At 35.0% G+C, this 20,935-nt stretch overlaps 12 protein-coding genes across 12 annotated transcripts; 3 read left to right on the forward strand and 9 right to left on the reverse strand.

The window, feature by feature from the left end:
- Nucleotides 1–268: 268 nt before the first annotated feature.
- On the forward strand, nucleotides 269–1,324 carry WICANDRAFT_39624 (J domain-containing protein; the record flags this gene model as incomplete). Its single annotated transcript, XM_019182545.1, has 1 exon — nucleotides 269–1,324. A coding segment is annotated over exon 1 (567 nt), but the record flags the coding sequence as incomplete, so codon positions are not given.
- Nucleotides 1,297–2,312, reverse strand: WICANDRAFT_67138 (uncharacterized protein; the record flags this gene model as incomplete). The annotated part of the gene is made up of 1 exon (XM_019184071.1): nucleotides 1,297–2,312. One exon carries the CDS (start codon nucleotides 2,310–2,312, stop codon nucleotides 1,389–1,391), a length of 924 nt encoding a protein of 307 aa, XP_019042158.1. The 3' UTR covers nucleotides 1,297–1,388.
- Nucleotides 2,313–2,561: 249 nt separating this feature from the next.
- On the forward strand, nucleotides 2,562–3,203 carry PTH2 (aminoacyl-tRNA hydrolase; the record flags this gene model as incomplete). The annotated part of the gene is made up of 1 exon (XM_019183091.1): nucleotides 2,562–3,203. One exon carries the CDS (start codon nucleotides 2,562–2,564, stop codon nucleotides 3,201–3,203), a length of 642 nt encoding a protein of 213 aa, XP_019042159.1.
- Nucleotides 3,204–3,329: 126 nt separating this feature from the next.
- Nucleotides 3,330–5,779, reverse strand: WICANDRAFT_60998 (uncharacterized protein; the record flags this gene model as incomplete). Its single annotated transcript, XM_019183092.1, has 2 exons — nucleotides 3,330–3,342; nucleotides 3,399–5,779. 2 exons carry the CDS (start codon nucleotides 5,777–5,779, stop codon nucleotides 3,330–3,332), a joined length of 2,394 nt encoding a protein of 797 aa, XP_019042160.1.
- Nucleotides 5,780–6,051: 272 nt separating this feature from the next.
- SHP1 (protein phosphatase regulator SHP1) lies at nucleotides 6,052–7,254 on the reverse strand (the record flags this gene model as incomplete). Its single annotated transcript, XM_019185452.1, has 2 exons — nucleotides 6,052–7,092; nucleotides 7,153–7,254. The coding sequence occupies 2 exons, from the start codon at nucleotides 7,252–7,254 to the stop codon at nucleotides 6,052–6,054; spliced, it is 1,143 nt and encodes a 380-aa protein (XP_019042161.1).
- Nucleotides 7,255–7,732: 478 nt separating this feature from the next.
- On the reverse strand, nucleotides 7,733–10,042 carry MET6 (5-methyltetrahydropteroyltriglutamate-homocysteine S-methyltransferase; the record flags this gene model as incomplete). Its single annotated transcript, XM_019181277.1, has 1 exon — nucleotides 7,733–10,042. The coding sequence occupies one exon, from the start codon at nucleotides 10,040–10,042 to the stop codon at nucleotides 7,733–7,735; it is 2,310 nt and encodes a 769-aa protein (XP_019042162.1).
- Nucleotides 10,043–10,689: 647 nt separating this feature from the next.
- Nucleotides 10,690–11,712, reverse strand: WICANDRAFT_26138 (uncharacterized protein; the record flags this gene model as incomplete). Its single annotated transcript, XM_019181231.1, has 1 exon — nucleotides 10,690–11,712. One exon carries the CDS (start codon nucleotides 11,710–11,712, stop codon nucleotides 10,690–10,692), a length of 1,023 nt encoding a protein of 340 aa, XP_019042163.1.
- A 314-nt stretch (nucleotides 11,713–12,026) lies between these two features.
- On the reverse strand, nucleotides 12,027–15,224 carry TSC11 (TORC2 complex subunit TSC11; the record flags this gene model as incomplete). The annotated part of the gene is made up of 1 exon (XM_019181354.1): nucleotides 12,027–15,224. The coding sequence occupies one exon, from the start codon at nucleotides 15,222–15,224 to the stop codon at nucleotides 12,027–12,029; it is 3,198 nt and encodes a 1,065-aa protein (XP_019042164.1).
- Nucleotides 15,225–15,371: 147 nt separating this feature from the next.
- On the reverse strand, nucleotides 15,372–18,445 carry WICANDRAFT_67145 (uncharacterized protein). Its single transcript, XM_019184072.1, has one exon. The coding sequence runs from the start codon at nucleotides 18,395–18,397 to the stop codon at nucleotides 15,416–15,418; it is 2,982 nt and encodes a 993-aa protein (XP_019042165.1). The 5' UTR covers nucleotides 18,398–18,445; the 3' UTR covers nucleotides 15,372–15,415.
- A 187-nt stretch (nucleotides 18,446–18,632) lies between these two features.
- On the reverse strand, nucleotides 18,633–19,176 carry AIM11 (Aim11p; the record flags this gene model as incomplete). Its single annotated transcript, XM_019181164.1, has 2 exons — nucleotides 18,633–18,961; nucleotides 19,014–19,176. 2 exons carry the CDS (start codon nucleotides 19,174–19,176, stop codon nucleotides 18,633–18,635), a joined length of 492 nt encoding a protein of 163 aa, XP_019042166.1.
- A 232-nt stretch (nucleotides 19,177–19,408) lies between these two features.
- Nucleotides 19,409–19,763, forward strand: CMC2 (Cmc2p; the record flags this gene model as incomplete). Its single annotated transcript, XM_019181151.1, has 2 exons — nucleotides 19,409–19,442; nucleotides 19,492–19,763. The coding sequence occupies 2 exons, from the start codon at nucleotides 19,409–19,411 to the stop codon at nucleotides 19,761–19,763; spliced, it is 306 nt and encodes a 101-aa protein (XP_019042167.1).
- A 157-nt stretch (nucleotides 19,764–19,920) lies between these two features.
- On the reverse strand, nucleotides 19,921–20,783 carry PUP3 (proteasome core particle subunit beta 3; the record flags this gene model as incomplete). Its single annotated transcript, XM_019184504.1, has 3 exons — nucleotides 19,921–20,350; nucleotides 20,407–20,569; nucleotides 20,759–20,783. 3 exons carry the CDS (start codon nucleotides 20,781–20,783, stop codon nucleotides 19,921–19,923), a joined length of 618 nt encoding a protein of 205 aa, XP_019042168.1.
- Nucleotides 20,784–20,935: the final 152 nt, after the last annotated feature.

The raw sequence follows: 20,935 nt of genomic DNA on the forward strand, positions 1-20,935 counted from the left end.
GTTGTCTCTCATACTCCAAGAAGCGGTACGCACACGCCAGCCAATCAGAGGACGCTTACCTAATCAGAACAAGCTCCTCTTTTCACGTAGTTTCAGCCATGAACAAGGGAGTGATGGATAGTATAGATACGGTATATAGTAGAGTAGACTCTGATTAGATACTAGTGCTATGCATTCTCTTCTATTATTATGTTGTTGTCTCGACTGTTGTCTCACTCCGCTATGTGTCTTGGGACTCTCGGAACAACTGAGAGGCTGTTTAGAAAATATTATGGTGATCAAGATATTATTATTATACTCATGCTGTTTTGGGTGGGAATAAGAGATGTTGTCAGTGTTATTACACTGTTTACTGTTCATTAACTAGTAAGTTGTAACATTCTCAAAAGACTTATCTACAACTCAATTCAACGTGAGATTGATCTTGATGGAACAGATAAAGCGGAGCTTACCAGTACGGGGCATTGTTAAGTGGACAGTCCACCAAAACACCAGAACAGTACAACAGTATCTGTATATGTAGCAGGCTACAACGCTTACAATTTCTATTTCAATCAAACTCTTGATTCTTCAAAAGTACTTGATCATTTGATCAAAAAGGTGTATCTGATCCATTCGATCCCCGTGGAAGCAAAAAATTACACAAATTTTAGTTATCTGCCATTCGAGAAGGTTGAGTTTTCAAAAGCCAAAACAATTGTACAAACAAAGTGTCACTTGAGTCAAACACCATTTGATTCAGATTATCTCTTATACAATGTCTGATACTATAGACGCCGACCTAAACTCACAAGAACTATCACTCAAAAGAGATAAGGAAATAGAGCGCATCATAAGTGCATTCACTCTTGACCCATATCAAATACTTGAATTAGATCATGAAAATGCTTCAACATTGACTTCAATTCAAATCAAAAAACAATATCGTGCCAAATCTTTATTGATACATCCAGATAAAACAACTAATCCTGATGCTCCAAAAGCCTTCAATATCTTGAAAAAAGCGGAATCAAACTTACAAGATCAAGATTTCAAATCACATATCGATGAGATATATGATTCCACAGCTTCTTCAACTACAAATGATACCAAACAACGATATGAATCTTTTAAAGATATACTAATACAACAAGAATTCACAAAAAGAATGAATCAACAAAAGGAATTACAAAGACAAGGTGAATTGAATAGAATGAAGGAAGAAATAATGGAATTGAATGAATTGAAGAGAAAATACAAAAAACAATGGGAAGATAATCAAGAAAATAGAGTAAAGAATTGGAGAAGTTATACGAACAAGGTGGTTAAAAAGGTTAAAAAGAAGGATAAGACTAAAAAGAAAGTGTTGGCATAAAGTTTATATACAAGTGGTTTCCAATTTTTATTGTTCAATCCCAGTAATAACAATCCTCATATACAGTGTCAATTTTCAAATCGGTGCGATGGTTATCATCTTCTTGAGGGTCAAGTGCTATCTCAATAAACCCACCATCATCTAGCATTGATTTTTGTCCCACTTTTGCCTCTGGTGTTTCGACTTTAATCGGCACTGAATTTACTTGTATAAAAGCTGGGAAAACAAAAAAATCTTTAGAATCATCTAAAACTGATTTTGCAACTTTTCTTCTTTGTGAATACAATAATTCGTTATTGATCTTTCTTAAACACATATCCAAATCAACATCTTTACTCTTAATGACTGTTAATTTATTACTAACCCCCACTGAACAATCTGCAATTTTTGCATCAACTTCATACCTTTCATAATCAACTTCATCCAAAACCATTGCCAATACTATTGATCTTATATCAATCTTCTTATGATATTCAGGTGAAAAATTATGAATCATCAAGACAAGTCCAACTTCATCCAACATTGAATGACTTGGTAACAAACTATATTCTCCCTTAACATGTTCATTATGTTCTACCCAAGTTTCCCAAGTATTATATTCCTCATTGTTTACTTGTAACTCTCTCATCATCTTAAACAATCCAAATTTTAATTCACAATCATCCGTTCTGAAATATGTACATGAGAATGATATAGGCTCATCTTTAATGATGATTTCACCTTCATCATTAACACAACGTTCACGTCTTCTATCAATGATTGAAAAATCACAAACTTTGACACCTGAATGTTCTTTAAATCCATATGGGTTCAATAGTTTGTTGTTCCCCTCGATGAATTGAAGAGGATTATATGATGAACTAAAAGTTTTAAAATGAATTCCATCCCATTTCTTGTTAACTTCACATTTTTTGTATGGTGAGATTTTGTATGAATCCCAAGGTCCTTGGATCCGCATTTTAAGCTAATGGTGATTAAATAAATCATTTTGAAATTCATTGAAAGCATATTTTGGGGGTCCTTTATATAGAAAATCCTAATGAGAATTGAATGAAAAGTTTATACACATTTTCTGTCTGTCAATTTTTTTACTGTTCAACATGGCTTTCGCGAATTATGTTTTTTAAGCTGACAGAAAAAAAAATCACAACTAACAAATCTTTTGCCAACATTACATTGACAATAGCTTCATATTCCACTATTAGAAATGTCTTCAAATCTTCAGATAATAACAGCATGTGCCATATCTTTAGCAACGGGGCTTTACTTGGGCCATTACTTCACCCCTACAGTAAATATAAAGTCATCAGACTCTAAAAAAAGACATCAAAAACAATCATCACAACGTCAACCTTCTTCATCATCAAGCTCTCCATCATCGGATCAAATAACAGATGAATCAGATTTAGAAGAATCAGATCTTGAAGAAAGTGAAGAAGAAGACTTCCAAGTTGATTCAACTTCATTAAATGACATTCCTGGTGAAACTAAAATGGCTTTAATAGTGCGTACAGATCTTAAAATGGGGAAAGGTAAAGCTGCTGCTCAATGTGCCCATGCTGCTTTAGGTGCTTATAGATTAATGTTAAATGAGGGTCAATCTTCTCAAAATTTACCATTGTTGAAAAGATGGGAACATTCTGGTCAAGCTAAAATTACTTTACAAGTGCCAAATAAAGAAGATATGGATTTATTATTTGCAAAAGCTATAAGTCTAAATATTAACTCTTATATCGTTCATGATGCTGGAAGAACTCAAATAGCAGCTGGTAGTGCTACTGTATTGGCTTTGGGTCCAGCTCCAAAACTAGTTTTGGATCAAGTTACTGGTGATTTGAAATTGTATTAAATTTCCAAAATTAAACGGGATTCTATATACATGTCCAATTTAACAATTTTTGTACATATCAATTGGTCACCAATTTGTACTTGTTTCAATGATGGGTTTAAAAGAATTTCAACATCTAGATCTAATTCAAAACAATAAGCTTTTGCTAAATTAGGAAAAGTTGAAGGTTTTGTAACCATACATTTGAAAATTAACCAATCATCTTTTTTAGTTGATAACCATTTCAATTTCTTGAACCTTTTATTGGATGTCTGTAATGAATTGTTGAAATTTTTCAATGGTGCAATGTTGAAATCATAATGTTGTTGAAGTTGTTTATCTGAGAGTAATTTGAAATCTTGTAATGCATTGTTCAGTTTATAATTGAACCCTTGTTTGTATTTGAATTCTTGTTTCAATATATTAATCACTTGCCATTGATTCACAATAGCTTCGTAATCATTTAATGGGTTTATGAGTTCAACAAAACCAAAAGGTAAACCTAACGAAACATGAGGTGACGCCTGTGTGGTTACAATTTCTTTGTTCAAGTATTTTTCACCACATATTAGACTTTTGAGCGTAACATCTCCTTGATCATTAGAGAACAGCGTAAAATGCTCATAGCTCGAAGCTTTGAATGGTGGAATGGAAAATCTTTGTGGGTCTATTTCAATTTCATCTTGAAGTGAAGGTAATAAGGACTGGGAATGGATTAATAATGGACATTTTTTCACTTCACTCCATTGTATAACATATTCACTAACAATAGTTGACAACTCTTTGTGTAAATATTTGACAAATTCGATCTTTGTATGATCCACCGATTCATTACCTTCAACAACTTTGAAAGGTAGACTATGAGAAATTGCACCTTGAGAACATCTTCTCTTTGTCCAAATTTCAATGATTTTGAAACAACTTTTCAAAATATCTTCATCATCACCATCCAAGTTATTATTTGAGCTATGTTTGAAAAGTCTCATGAACTCCGACTTATCTTCATTCAATTGATTTAGTTCATCAATCGACACCATTTTTAAATTATGTGACTTTGATAAGTTTATTGATAACAATTCAGCTTTATTCCATCCAACTGCTTCATCTAAAGGATATTGCAATGATATAGTTATAGCATCAGTTGTATTCGTACTAAATCCTGAAAATACACCATCATCAAACAATGGAATCTTTTTATCATCATATTTAAAACTTGAGACTCTATTGAGCAAACTTTCCACCAATTTAGATCCTGGAGTTAAATGGCTTGCAATATCCAGCACATGTATTTCAAAAATCCAATAATCACGAGTCTTCTCTAAAGAGACTGCAATGTTTGTCTCATTATCAGGACTTGGAATTGTATATGCCTTTTGATTTGTCGGTTCCCTAAGGAAACTGAAATGATCTAGGTTGATTTTGGAATAAATGTCATTTGGTCTGACTGGCTTAACTGTTTCATGAATGTCATAGTCGCCCAATTTAAGTAAAAATTGATGAATATCTGTTGGAGTGAACTGTGTTGAACCTGTGATATGTTTCCAAATTTCTTTAATAGGTGATGTTAATCCTAAATGTGGATATAAAACATAATGTTTCAAGAGTGCGATAACAGAATCAGCATATGTGGCCTCTATTCCACAACCACTTTGAATGCATTTTTTGATATCATCAGCAATTGTTTTCAAATGAGTATTATTGATTTTCATTGCCTTTTCTAAATGTTCTATAGTTTTATAAGAGTTCGAGTAATACTTGAAACACACCAATGAGTCATTATGGTTATCTAGTGGTTTTCTGATAGCCATCCAGTTGATTGGATCATTCACAATCTGAGTATGCGCTGCAAATAACGAAACCTCATTCCTCGAGGATTTATCTTGACGTTGGTTTGAATATCTTTGAATCATTTCACTTATTTTTTGTAAATCAATCTCGACAGGCGAATTTTCCTTAGCAAACCACGCTTGTGCCATTGAAAATAATGAGCGGTCGTTAAACCTTGATGTATAAGAGCACTTGATTAGATGCTTCAACAATTGAACGATTCTTTGATTGTTTTCATCGTGTGACAAATTTCGTAAGGGCTTGGGGCTTATCGCTTTGAACAGATGGAAGGAAACTTGAGATATATTAAATCTCACTTCCTCACCTTTAATATTAACCATTGACAAAGCATCTGAACCTTCATAGAATAAGCCTCCTAGAGTTGACTTTACTATACCCAAATCAACAGTACCATCGTCAAGCTGTATTTCGACCAAAGATCCCAATCCAGGGCGGTTCCTTACACTGTCATGGTAGCTACTCTTTTTGGATGACAGTAGTTCAAGAGGGTCTTCTCCTTGTGACTTTTTGAGTATCTCTTGGGGAATGATGCTTTTTGAATATTGTTTGTAGAAAGGGAAAGTGGGCACAACTTTTGCAATTGATTTGATTTCCAAGTTTGGAGTTGAAACAGCTTTAGATTCTTGATCTGAAGCAAATAGTGATTCTAAATTGTGCTTAAAGAAGCTTGAGATAAATCTTGTGGAATGTGGTGATGGTATTGACTTGAAGCGACTCTTTTGTCGACTTCGTATTATTATGCTGAACATTTATGGGGGCTATATCATAGGGGATACACAAAACATGTGCGATGATATGACTGAATGTTGAATGAATAATGAAACGAAATAAATATGAAATAAATATGAAATAAATAAAATGAGTTGCAAGTGAATGAATCTTCGTTGGACTTTAGGTAAATGATCCATTATTTCGATGCCCGCATTTTTCAATATTGTGGGAGAAAATGACACGTCTAATAATGACAGACTACACTTATTGCAAAATCAGAATCATTAAAAATTATTGTGTTTAAAACATTCTAGACCCATCTTTGAACAACAACCGCATTGACTAATCCAGCTTCTTTTATTGATTGGGTTTTATCTTCAATTGGCTTAACTGGGAAGGCATGACTCAATATGAACGGTTTAGAGCTTGAAGTTTCACTAGTGACATAGTCATATAATTGTGAAACAGGTCCTGAAGACTCAACACGACGTACTACTCTACGTCCATCTGCTAGTCTAATTTGAACTTGGGTATCACCTGAACCTTCATCTTTAGGTTTTGCAGGTTCTTGTTTTTCTTGAGTTGGAACTGGAGCTGGAGATGTAGATTGAGGTGGTTTGTAATCAGTGGATACTGGTGAGCCTAACCTTTGACCAGAGCCATGGAATCCACCTATTTTTCTCTTTGGTGGCTTGTACTCTTCATCCAACTTCTTTATAACATTAACATCAACATCTTGACCATATTCAACATTCAATAAGGACAATGGTGCACGTCCACTATTTAATTCGGCCAAATATGTTGCATTTGCAGGGTCATCATATCTGAATAATTTACCATCTCCAACTTGAAACCCATCTTTCCAAAATGTAATTTCTCTTTCAGCTTTCTCAAGTTTTTTTGGTTGGTTAGATCTTGAAGCACCAACGACTTTAGAAGGAACTTCACTGCTACCTAATGAATAACCTGTACCTGTGAATTTTGGTTTAGAAGGCTCAGAACTTGAAGAGTCTTCATTCATACGATCAGGATGACCTTCACCTGCTTGTGCTTTTCTCAATAAATCTTGAACTAAATTTTGTGGATCAGATGGATTTTCAACTTCAAGACCTGATCCTCTTCCACCACCTGCAAAGAAATTTTGTTCATCATCTTCATCTTTACCATCTGAATTGACTAAATCTTGAAAAGTTTTCATTTTTGGTTTGTTTGAGCTTGAACCTGTTGGTCTTGAGGATGGAGTGGCAGCTCTTCCAGATGATGGTTCACTTGGTACTGGGGTTTGTGATTCTGATCTTTGAGGTGCTTCTGATCTTTGAATCCCACCGTTATAAAAATCATCAAGTGCTTCCTATGGTAACAAGCCAGTTAGTCAATTGATACGATCAATGCTTCAAATTAATCCACTCACTTGTAAATCCCAGTTATTTCTACTTAGTAGAACTTCAGCGACTGATGTTGGGCTCTGTGTGAGCTCAGCAAACTGGCTGATCAATTCTGTGTTGTCACTCATCTTGCAAGCAGTCAATTGAGTCTCTTGGACGTTTCTAAATCTCGTTAAACCGTAGAAATCAAGAGTATCCCAGCAGCAGCCCTTATAATAATTCAAGTGCTTCGATGATTTCTGGAGCGTTCGCCACTATGAACCACAATTCGCGACTTTTACCCTAATCAAAAAATTCGCGAAATTTTACAATTCAAAATGTTGAAGTTGAACTTGTTGGTGTTTTGACACTGAAACAATCTCTACATGCTTTATAGTAATTATAATCGTAATAATTAAACCGATGTTGAAATCCCAGACATCCCTATATGCAAAACCTAACAAACATAAAGAAATAAAGACAAAATTGTAATAGATAAAATAATTAAATAGACATTAAAAAAGATTCTCATTGATGTTGAATAATGAGAATTGTTTTCAAAAAGAATTGAACTTTTTAGAAAATTAAATGATTAAATAATCATATAATGCTTTTTATGCTAAAAGTTTAATCTTTTTTAGCATATTTTTCACGGAAGTATTTAGCAGCTTCAACCATATTAGTTAAAGAAGCTTTAGTTTCTTCCCAACCTCTAGTTTTCAAACCACAATCTGGGTTAACCCAGAATTTAGAAACTGGATAAACTTCTAAAATGTTTTGAATCTTGGAGATGAATTCTTCCTTTGATGGAATACGTGGTGAATGAATATCAAATAAACCTAAACCAGCATGATTTGGATAATCTGAGAATTCACGAATATAGTTTGGATCATCTTTTTTAGAGAATTCAATAGAAACAACATCAGCATCTAAAGCTTTGATATGGTTTGGATCTAAATCTGAATAACAGAAATGAGAATGGATTTGAGTAACGTTCTTAACACCTGAAGTGGCAATTCTGAAAGATTCAGCAGCCCATTGGTAATAATCTTGTCTTTCTTCACCAGCTCTTAATGGTAAACCTTCTCTAATAGCTGGTTCATCAACTTGGATAACTTTGATACCAGCAGCTTCTAAATCATTAACTTCATCTCTTAAAGCTAAACCTAATTGTAAAGCTTGGAATTTTTGTGGAATATCAACTCTTGGGAATGACCATCTTAAAATGGTGACTGGACCAGTCAACATACCTTTCATAGCTTTAGTGGTGATTGATTGAGCGTAAACTGATTCTTTAACAGACATTGGAGCTGGTCTAGAAACATCACCAACAATAATAGGTGGACGGACATATCTTGAACCATAAGATTGAACCCAACCGTTGGTGGTGAAGGCAAAACCTTTCAATTGTTCACCAAAGTATTGAACCATATCATTACGTTCTGGTTCACCATGAACCAAGACATCTAAACCAACTTCTTCTTGGAATCTAACAACTTTTTCAATTTCAGATTCAATGAATTTTTCATATTCTTCTTTGGTAATAGTACCTTTGTTGAATTTGTTTCTGTTGATTCTGATATCTTTGGTTTGAGGGAATGAACCAATAGTGGTGGTTGGGAATAATGGCAAGTTGAAAACTGGTTCTTGTTCTTTTAATCTATCAGTGAATGGAGCAGCACGACGACCCAATTTATCATCAATAGTACCAACTCTAGTTTGAACAGCTTCATCGTTAGTGATTTCTGAAGAAGCACGAGCAGAAGCAGATTTAGCGTTAGCTTCTAAAGCTTCTTTAACATCTTCACCAGAAGCAGATTTAGCAATAACAACAACTTCATCTAATTTTTGAGTAGCAAATGAGAAGAAATCTTTAATTTCATCACTTAATTTAGTTTCATTGTTCAAATCAACTGGAGTGTGTAATAATGAAGAAGAAGTAGCAACAATAACTCTGTCTTTACCTAATTTTTCAATAGCTTTGTTAACAATTTCAGAAGCTTTAGAGAAAACAGCTTTCCAAATGTTACGACCATCAACAACACCTGCAGATAAAGTTTGTTCTGGAGTTAAGATTTCTAAAACTTGATCCAATTGTTCTGGGTTTCTAACCAAATCAACATGGATAGCAGAGACTGGTAAGCCTTTAACGGCATCCAAGTTTGGAACAATAGTACCAAAGTAAGTAGCCAAGACCAAAGCTGGTAAACCTTCTTGTTTTGAAAAGAATTCATAAGCAGTTTTGAAAGCAGCTTTAACGTTTTCTGGTAAATCTAAAACTAAGATTGGTTCATCAATTTGAACAGATTTAGCACCTGCAGTAGCTAATTTAGCCAAGATTTCAGAGTAAACTGGCAAGATTTTTTCCAATAATGAAATTGGTTCTAAATCTAAAGAATCTTTATCAGCTTTACCCAAGAATAAGTATGAGACTGGACCTAATAAGACTGGTCTGGTTTCAACACCTAATTCTTTAGCTTCTAAATATTCATCAACTGGTTTTTGACCGTTTAATTTGAATTCAGTAGAATGGGAGAAAGTTGGTCTAACGTAATGGTAGTTAGAATCAAACCATTTAACCATTTCTAAAGCAGTAACATCAACAGCTTTTTCAGTTTCAGTGGCTTTTCTTTGTAAACCACGACCCATGGCGAATAAAACATCAATTGGTTGTAATTCATATTTGGTGTAACGTTCTGGGATGGCGTTGAACAATAATGATAAATCTAAAACTTGATCATAGTATGAGAAATCATTTGAAGCAATGACATCAACACCAGCTTGTTTCTGTAATTTCCAGTTGTTGGCTCTGATTTCTTTACCAACTTTGAATAATTCTTCAACGGAAACTTTACCTGACCAGTAAGCTTCAGTTGTTTTTTTCAATTCTCTTTGGGCACCAATACGTGGGAAACCTAAGACTGATGATTGAACCATTGTGTTATTATTAAATGTGTGTTCTTGATTGAATTCAATTCGATTTCAAATTCAATTGATGAGCAAAATGAAAACGTTTTTCACCAAAAGTGGATTTCACAATGGTATTTATACTTGAAGTTTTTTTTCGTTCACAGCTTAACGTTGAATCATCGACGTCGACAAATCATTTCAATTTTCCATGTGCAACAAAAAAAAAGGACATAGACCCGGTCTAGGCAGCAGGGCAGCGACAACGGGCCTGGGCCTCAGAGTGGCTCACTGGGAACAATACTGCTGGAGGCACGGGTGCTGAGCGATAAGATGGTGTCAAAAGAGCTTATCAGGGATTAGATGGATAGGCTAGTAAAGGTCGATTTCAAAGGCTATAGGATCTGGGTTTGGGAGAGTCTTTTTGCAAAGTGCTGAGATCTCATCTTCTCGGAGTCAATTCGAAAACGTTCATCGATTTAAACGACTCTGATTCGAATTGGCATCGTTTAGCGGCTTTTAGCTGGCGCATGTGAAGAGACGAAAAAAACAGGACCGTGTGGTGCGGACCAATCGGAAAACACCATGGCACGTGATATCATGGAGGATTATTATGTAAGGGATGAGTCACACGTATAGACTTGAACCCTTTTATTTACACTTTTCTCTGTAAAAGACTAGCTTATATGTCTATACCTAACTATTAAATCCTTCACATCATCCTCTGTATAGACAGATCCACCACAAACAACGAAAACCACAATGTCATCACTCTCCAATTGACCAAAATGTTGTTCTAATAAAATTGATCTAGATAAAGCAGTTGCAATTGTAATACCACAAGCTGGTTCAGTAACTTTGTTAAAGATTTCATAATAATCAATTGTCCCCTGCACAGCATATGAATCATCCATCAATTCAACTTTTGTTGGATGTGAGTTGTAATTCTTCAATGCTTCTGATGCAATATGTGGAGACGCTAAAGAAGTTGCAATAGTCTTTACACTCTCCAAAGTAACAACATTATTGGCTTCAATAGCTTTACTAAATGTTGGTGCTGGTTTAGTTTCAACGGCTAATACTGTTACATTATTCAAATTGTTTCTTTTCAATCCTTCAACTATCCCACAATATAATCCACCTCCTCCAACTGAACAAACGATACCTTTCAGTTTTGCTAACTTTCCAGACCCCAATTCTTGTACAATCTCATCGATCATAGTAGAATGGCCCTCCCATATTAAAGGATGATCAAATGGGTGACAAAGAATTGGGTATTGACCTTTAGATTTATCTTCCGTGGCATATGTTTGAAGAAATGCATTAGCTTCACCCCAATGTTCACCTTTGATAAGAACTGTTGCACCATAAGACTCTAGCTTAGCGGCAACTGATGGTTTATAGGATAGTTTAGGTAGAACAACAGTACACGGAACATTATAATACTTGGAGGCGAATGCAGCAGCTAACCCAGCATTACCACCAGATGATGAAAACACATGGACATCTTGGAAACCTTCTTTTCTGCTCTTGTCTATTTGATTTCCAATGAAATGACCAATTCCTCGCAGTTTGAAGCTTCCTGATGGTTGTTCTGATTCATATTTGAAGTAATATTGACATTTAGTTGGATAGTGAGAACTTATCTTTTCAGTTTCATTTATGACTGAAGTTCGAATCTGAGGTTCCTTGAGTGACATTATTCTTGATTCAATGAAATTAACCCCTATACTGTTAGCCTATTACCATTTTTACTGGACGCGTTGTGGTTGAAGTTGACAAAAGCGCTGTGTTTTTCGGCTGAGGAGTTCTTTGAGCTTTTGACTGGAGAACGGCTGAACTTTGAAAGGACCACTAAATCCATGAATCTTTTAACGCTGGAGAGTCAACTTTAAATTCTAATCAGGTTTCGGCTTGGTAGTAGAGGAATTATGTGCTACAATTAATACCTTCAAGCTTAATTATCGTATAATCATTCATTTTCAAAGTCATCTATAAATCTCAACTTTTTCCTTCATGCAGTACGTTCCCTAATTCTTCTTCTATCCCTTCTAGCAACAACTTCTAATAACCTACCATTCCCAATAAACAATTCAATAATAAATTTTCTAATAGTGTACCTGTACTTGTAAACTTCAAAGTATTTTAAAACCTGGAAAAAAATATCTGGATCCTCAAAATATTCAGGGTATCTTTTGGATAATGAAGTTAATTCTTTAGTTGCACTGTTTAAAAACACATGGTTACATAGATTCCCAATTAATTCCATCAATTTCTCTAAAACCTCATCATTTTTATCTAAGCTTTCAATTTGAACTCTACTTCCTGGTAATGATATTTCAAGCTTACTTTCATTTCCTTCAAAAAATTGATTTATATCATAAGGAACTGTAATCCCAATTGGTTTATCATAAAGATTTAATTTAGAGTTCCATCCAAGATCATCCAAAATCTCAATACCTTGATCAGTTCTAGCTATCAAGCCTAAAACATAAAATGCAGTGCCCCTCATACCTATATTTGAACTGTTATTTGCAATTTGAACAACATCTTCAATACAACCATTAACATCTAACGATTCAATACCATAAGTGCTTGATCCGATAAACCCAATAGTCCAAAGACAGGCTTTAGTCTTTAGAAAATCAATCTCGATTTCCTTTAGAGGCTTCAGCAAACTCGTTGAATATAAACGAATAACATTCATAAATTCAGTAAAAGCACCAGAACGCAAAACAACATTAAATCCTTCTTCTGTTTGAACCAATTCTCCAAAAAAGTTTGATGGTAAATTTCTTGTTTTGATACTTTCCAATTCAACATCTTCAACTGCCATCAACATTCTTTCAATTTGAAGAACATATGATAGGTATTTATTCCCATAAACCCATGACTCTAACTCCTCATTTATGAAATTGGAATTATTGAGATATGTGAACCCTGTAGGAGCTGACAAAAATTTCATTAAAAGACAATTACCACTTGATCCCATTAATTTCAAAATTGGAATACTTGGTGATAGCGAAATAATTTGCATCAAATTTTCTTCAGATTCCTCACAATATTTGTTCAAGATATCAATAGCCAGAGAACAAACCTCAAAGTCCGCATCATATAATTGGTCAACTAATATCTCACAAGCAAAAGCATTGGACTCTTTTTCGTGAAGTAGCTTTGGAATCAGATTAGTAGCGTGTATCTTTATTGCTTTATTCTGTGAGTGTAAAAACTTTGATAATAAAACCCTAGAATGACCTTGTCTCCCAAATTTTATTTCATCCATAAACAGAAATATCAAATCATCTCTCTTGAAGCTATCATCGCTAATATGATGCATTATGCTAAATATTTTCCATTGCTCAAGAAGTTTGTTACCAACTTCACTACTTGAAAATATACCTAAAATTTTGAAGTAACCATCAGTGAGTGTAGTGGCTAATCTCTCTTTGCTGAAAATTTGTTCCTTAGCAACAAATCCACTAAATGGATCAACTTGAGCAAGACACTCGGCTATCTGAGGCAACATTTTCCCATCACTCAAAATCCTAAGTCCTTCATTTGTAGTTAATAGCGTTTCAACAATCACGCACCCTAGCCTTGTAAATCTCTGTGATTGTCTAGTCTTTTTGGTACCAGAAAATTTGTGCTTGAAAGGTCTATAAAAAGATAACAATCTTTTCAAAAACTTGGTTGTTCTATTAACTTCTTCTAGCCTTTTTCCGTTCATGAATGGTCCCTTAAACAAATCAGTGAGTACATCGCAGTTCCATTTTGAAAAACTTTTAGTTGTTAAAACACGGGACTCTTGCATCATTTGCTTCATTCTGGTATCATCAATGTTTAGATTAGTCTTATTCTTGGAATTTTTGGAGATTTGTATAAAGTTTTCGTTGGTTTTCACATTTTGAAGTCCCCAATTTGCTCTTCCTTTATTTGACTTTCTTGATAACTTTTCAATTGCATAAATTGCATTGATACTATCTGAAAGACTTGTCTCGTAATCTTCATTCAATCGGGGTATTGCATCGACAAACTTTTCCAGCATTTCAGTAGGAACCAAATTATTGGTCAAATTGAAAATTTCGGTTAATAAAAAGCCAGCCTTGGTACAGTTACTTTCATCTTCCGATTTTTTTATAACATCCAGTAACATTTCAATGACACCACATTCCATCAATATAAGAATCATCATAGAAAGGTATTGAGTTGTGAGAATAAATTCATTTTCAGGCTTCATGGGAACTAATACCATTTTGTTGTGGGACGTGATCTTCTTGTTCAGTGGGTTAATCATTAGAATGTCCAAGAGTAAGTCTAGTAATTTGGAAACAACACTGTTGACTGGGTATGATAAGCATGCTATGAGATCTTTCAAGGGTTCAAAGTTATTAATGGAAAAGGCATTAAGGCCAGCAAAATTTTTCAAGAGTCTTGATAATACAAGTGCACTGACTTGCAACTTTTCATTATTGAGATGCCCCTTTACTGGAAATTCTGTGAATGGAGATATTAATCTCAATATATCAGATCTTCTGATATAACTTCTCCCTACTGCTGAATCAAGATGTGCTAATAAAACGATTGTGCATATGTGTGATTGTTCAAAAGGACCATCAATGATGAACTGTACTAATGAGTCAGGTCGTATTAGATCTGGTCTTAGCAACGACATTTCACACATCGTTTGAATGCAAACATTTCTCATTTTTTCGTCAATTTGCTCAGCTATTGCCTGAATAGCATTTGCAATACCCAACGTCAACTCATTTACACCGTCTTTCACGGCCATGATTCTTCTGACCAACTTGAGAGCCTGCTCTCTTTCAATATCGTATCCAGAACCCTTGGCAAAAGAAACAACAATCATAACATCAATCCTTAGTGCCATTAGATTCTTGATTGAATTAGTATCTGATACAAAATATCTGCAAATTCTATAACCTGTAGCGACCACCTCTTTCTTACTGTGGATCAACAAATTTTGAATACGATGGCCAAACGCGCTAAACACCAAATCTTCCTTGATATATGGGTACTGCTGAAGCAAAATCACTAGATCATTCCCTTTCGTCACCAAATAATCAGCATCTTGATTCTTCTCTCCAAGACTAGTCAATAGATCCGTGACTGCAAATGTGGGACTTTCAGCGACATCGTTGGTTTCACCATCGGAAAAGCTCCCAAACGAGTCGTCGTCATCGACATAACTCATTTCCAGGTACTGCGAGAGCTTCTATGGGTATCTGGATCACAGCTAAACTTGTTTGTTGATCCCGCCCATAACGAAGATGTTTTTTATACAGCCGAATTTCGTGATGGAAGAAAAATAGAGGAGCATTCGCGAAGCACAAAGAAGCTTGAGATCAAGATAAAGATTGTTTATTAATCGAAATTGTTTCTATTTTAATTAGTTTTTTTAGAGTCTGAGCGACGAACTTTTGGAATCAAAAATAATCTTTCATATAGTTTGAAAAGTTCATCAAGAACAATAACCGGTAATGAAATGATAACAACTGCATACCATTCATCTTTGTTCAATGGTTCAACATTGAAAAGAACAGCCAACCATGGGACATAAAGAATAGCAAAATGCAAGACAATTGATAAGATGATGGCAAGAATCAAATAAATGTTCTTCCACAATGGGAAGCTCAACAAACTGTCAGATTCCGATAGGTTATTCATGGCATTGAACATCTCAATAATCACCAAAATAGTTAATGAGATAGTTGATCCGCGAACAGCATGAGAGTCGTGGAACATTTCACATCCAATTTCAGGGAAGTTTGCAGAGCATTGATGGAAGTGAGACAATTGGCTGAAAGTGATTTGAGGACCTTGTTCATAAAGTATGAAATACCAAGCATAACCGAAAACTGTAGCAACACCGACATAAGTCCCAACAACAATATATCTAAATAACAACCAGCCGCTAACTAAAGGTTCATCCTTCGATTTTGGGGGTTTAGACATAATTTTTAGATCTGGTGGGTTGAAACCTAAAGCTGAAGCTGGTAACCCATCTGTGACCAAGTTAACCCATAGTAATTGAACTGGAATCAAGGCTTCTGGTAAGCCAAGAGCAGCAGTTAAAAAGATGGAGACAACTTCACCAATATTCGAAGAGATTAAATAACGGATAAACTGTCTAGTATTGTTGTAAATCAATCTCCCTTCCTTAACAGCAGTCACAATTGTGGCAAAGTTATCATCCTGTAAGACCAAATCAGAAGCTAATCTAGCAACATCAGTACCAGAACCCATAGAAACCCCAATATCAGCTTTTTTCAAAGCTGGTGCATCATTAACACCATCACCAGTCATAGCAACAATTTTTCCAGATTTTTGCAAATAATCAACCAATAATGATTTATGACTTGGCTCAACACGGGCAAATAGTTTGACTTTTTCAGCTGCTTTAGCTCTAGCATCATCTGAAAGACTAATAAATTCTCTTCCTGTCAATATTAGGTCACTGGTGTCTTCATCGTCCTTAAATATACCAATTTGTTTCGAGATGTTCTCAGCAGTGATTGGACTATCACCTGTGATAACAATAACTCTAATACCAGCATCTTTACACTCTTTGATAGCTTGAATAACTTCTGGGCGAGGTGGATCAATCAAAGCAGCAAACCCAACCAATGTTAAGTTTTGTTCCAAATGAACATAATCTTGACTTGTGGTGGCTTTGTGAGCTAGGTCTAAATCAACATCTTCTTTGTAAGCCAATGCAATAATACGGTAACCCTCAGCAGCAAAATGTTCAACAGTCGTCAATAGTTCCGCACGATATTCATGGCTCAATCTATCCACTCTCAAAGTATTATTTGTTTGATTTAAATAATTGGTAGATCTGGCAATGATATCCTCTGGAGCACCTTTAACTAAAAGTTCACTTTTGTTACCACCACTTTGAACCAAAACTGACATACTTTTACGATCTCTAGTGAATTCATATGTAGCTAAACGTGGATATTCCTTGTTGTATAAATCTGAGACTGGGGTGACTGAGGTGACTGCAAGGTCTTGTTGAGCAGATCCAGATAATTTTTCCACCAAAATTTTCAAAGCAGCTTCAGTTGGTTCACCGACATTTTTGTAGGTATTTTGATCAATTTGAACAACATTTGCATCATTACAGATAGAACAGATTTGGGAAACTTTATGCAAAATAGGGTATCTTGAGTCCGGTAGTTCAATCGAATTACCATCTTCATCATTAACAGTGCCTTCTGGTTCAAATGAGTGGCCCGAAATTGTGAGAGTTGATAAATCAGTTTGGTTCTTGAAATAGACAAAGTTATGAACAACCATTTGATTTGTAGTTAAGGTACCAGTTTTATCGGAACAGATCACATTAGTTGAGCCTAATGTTTCAACACTTGATAGACTTCTAACAATGGCATTTTGTTTAGCCATTTTTTTAGTACCTAATGCCAAACATGTGGTGATGACAACAGATAAACCTTCTGGGATGGCAGCAACAGCCAATGCAACAGCAATTTTGAAATAATAAATAGCACCTTTGACATAACCACCATGAGCAGGATCATTGAAGTTGTTGATGTTGATTAACCACACAGCAATACAAATAACAGTGATAAATCTAGCCAATAAGTCACCAAAATCATCCAATTTTTCCTTCAATGGAGTTGGTTGAGAAATTTGGGAAGAAATATCAGTATAAATATCTCCAATGGCAGTTTTCTCACCAGTCAAGATGACAACCGCTCTGGCATGACCAGAAACGATAGTGGTACCAGAAAACACGACATTGATTTGTTCTTGTTTGACAGCATCTTCGATAGGAATTGGCTCTGTATCTTTGATAACAGACTCACTTTCACCAGTAAGGATTGACTGATCAACACGAAGAGTTTGAGAGAAAATTTTCACGATTCTAGCATCAGCAGGAACTATATCACCAACTGACAAATCAATCAAATCACCTGGTACCAAGAGCTCTTGCTTGACATGAACCAATTTACCGTTACGTAACACTTTAACGTCTGAAGATGAATATTCATTTAATGCAGAGATGGCAGCTTCCGCTGAACTTTCTTGTTGAACACCAACAATAGCGTTCAAGACCAAAATTGATAAAATAACAATAGGATCAATCAAACTTGACCATGATAAATCACCGTCGCTTACAGCTAAACCAAAAGAGACAACAGCTGAAGCTAACAAGATCAATGTTAGTTGATCTTCAAATTGCCCAAGAATAAGCTTCCACAGTGGAGTTGAAGATTCTTTTGGAAGAGAGTTTGGACCATATTTTGATAGTCTTTCCTCAGCAACTAGGGATGAAAGACCGATCTCAGAATCAGCCTCTAGCTCCTTCAAGACCAACTCAACTGTCTTGTTATAAGGAGCAGTCATTGTCTGTTGTAATATCTTGTTCAAAGAGAAGGATGAGCTTTTGAAAAGTTGGTGTTTGTTGTTTGATTCTTGGTGGAAATTTGAAATACCTTCTGTGTTTTTCGAGATCGCTCTACGCTCGACACGTTCAGAGACCTTACCGGTCCCAATTGACAGAGAAATGGGCTACAATGAGCGTTAATAATTTACAAAATGACTTTAAAATGATATATACAAGATTTGCTGGGTATGCTTATTATTTACTGTCAGCTAGTTTTGTTGCTTCTTCCTCTTCAAAACCTTCACCATTCAAAAAAGAGTTGATCGCATCTTGTAAAGATAGAGATTCTTCATCCAACTTAGCTTCACTCAATTCTTTTTCTTTCTCATCACCACCAAGCTTTGTTTTCAACTTGTATGTGAATTCTTTAACAGTTGAAACATCCCAAGTCCAAGAAACACCAGCAATAGCCATGGCAAAAGATGAAGTAGCCAATACTGATGAATAAGCAATGGCTGATATAGCATCTCTATGGAATGAAAATGGGGGTGGGACATGATTAGCATTGAATAACCCAGGAACATCTATGAGTTGTTAGTAAAGTTTGCAAAACCTGATGCCTTTGATTCAACTTACATCTTCTAGTTTGAACACCTCTATATGCCAATCTTGAAGAGACAAGTGTGACAGCTGTAGTAGCGAAAAAGAAAATCATTTGTTTTCTTCTTCTTTGACGATATTCTTCATTTCTTTCAATGACTGCCTTCGGCAGCTCTAAACCTTGCTTGAACGCTGACATCTTTCTCTTAACAGCCTTCTGCTTTTCAAATAAAGCCCAAGTTCTTTGATGTTCAAATGCACCTTCTTGAATAAAAAGAGGTCCTTGAAAAATCAATTCCGGGAAACCAAAGGCACGTGATAGTCACGCTTATGCTCGAATTTACTTTTTTTTACCAATTAGAAAAGCTTCTGATTCTATTTGATACTTGAGCTTTTCTATACGAACTAGATAAAAGGTACAGAATCTCAAAATGCATCCACAAGTTCATGCCCCAAGATTTATCTGTAAGTAGATAAACCATCCACTGCAGTTCAATTCTAACTTTTTTACCAGCCTGCGTTGATTACATCGAAGCACTAGAAAAGTGTCATCAACAAGAATATTTAAAGAGATGTTTCGGGATTTGCAATAATCAAAAAGAAGCTCTATCAAAGTGTCTTCATGAAGCTAGACTTGAAACTCAAAAGCATCTAATCTTGAAAAGTAGAGAAAAGCAAAAAGGGTTCCGTGAATCTTGGAAAAAAATGGATGAAGAAGCGTATGGTGAAGAAGAGTTCTTAAAGAAACTATTACAAAGAGAAAAAGCTAAAAGAGGTGAATCTTAAGAAGTTAGGTGAGCATCTGTAAATAGGTTATGATTTGGGTACGAAATGTTTAAAAAGGTTGTTACAAATAATAAGGATATAAAATGGTAAAATCATATCTTGTAGGTGTACTACACTGTACAATTAGAACGTTAAAAGGCTTTATTATAAATGATCTCTAATCTTGACGTGATTTCAAATATCTTTTCACAACTTTATCCTTCGTAATAATATACACAACAGCACCCCAACCTGATAAAGCATCACGATCAGCAGCATTTAATAAGGATTGACTGATTGTTTCAAACAAATCTTCTGGTTCCAAGTTTGGTTCATATAGGGATTCACACATACCATAAAGTTGTTCTGTAGCAGTACCACTAACTATAAAATCTTTTGCAAAATCAATACAACCAATTAAATCAAATCCACAAATAAATGGTTTTTCTGTTATAGAGTTAATACCAGCAACAACTGGTCCAATGAAATAAGGACCAAATCTTTTTTCATATAATGTTGATGACACTAGGTTTGCAAAAGATTCTGGTTCAATTTGTCTTTCTTCTCTTAGTTTATAAAGATTTGTTTTGTATCTGAAAACTTCTGATCTGTTGAAAATGGATTAGTACTTGCATCAAGAGATCTCAAGTGTTGATATACTCACAATGTGATAGCATCAGTGGCTAAACCTGTTAGCCCTAGATAAACATGACCATAATTGTAAACTTTTTCGAATTTATTTGAAAGACCTAAGGATTGATTACCTAGACGTAAATCTGAAGCGATGGCAACACAGTCTTTACCGACCATTGCAACAACGGAACCACCTGTAATATGAACGTTAGTAAAATGACTATCAATTTAATATATTTTGGTTTTATCATTCTTGAGGTGGTGATCATATCGATCCACAATGTTGAAAGTGGCAATATTGACATGTTGTAATCTTTTGAAGTTTTCCAATTTCCAACCTCAAACTCGAACTGATAAAAAACCAAAAGTAGCAATTGACATACCATTAATAGAACTTGGATCTGACATTATTTAAGGAATTGAAGGTCTATGTTGTGATAAAATTGAAGAATGGCTTTGGATATTTGGTGTAGAACTTCGTTTTCTTCATCGATTTCAAAACTAGCCTTTGAAAGAATAATTCGCGGAATTCGGTACGCGCACTCGCGTATAAAGCTACA

This window comes from Wickerhamomyces anomalus, assembly GCF_001661255.1.
Source record: "Wickerhamomyces anomalus NRRL Y-366-8 unplaced genomic scaffold WICANscaffold_1, whole genome shotgun sequence".
Taxonomy (NCBI): domain Eukaryota; kingdom Fungi; phylum Ascomycota; class Saccharomycetes; order Phaffomycetales; family Wickerhamomycetaceae; genus Hansenula; species Hansenula anomala.

What these genes read in the sequence shown, in the direction of transcription:
- WICANDRAFT_67145 (XM_019184072.1), bottom strand. Translation starts at nt 18,397, where the DNA reads ATGACTGCTCCTTATAACAAGACAGTTGAGTTGGTCTTGAAGGAGCTA.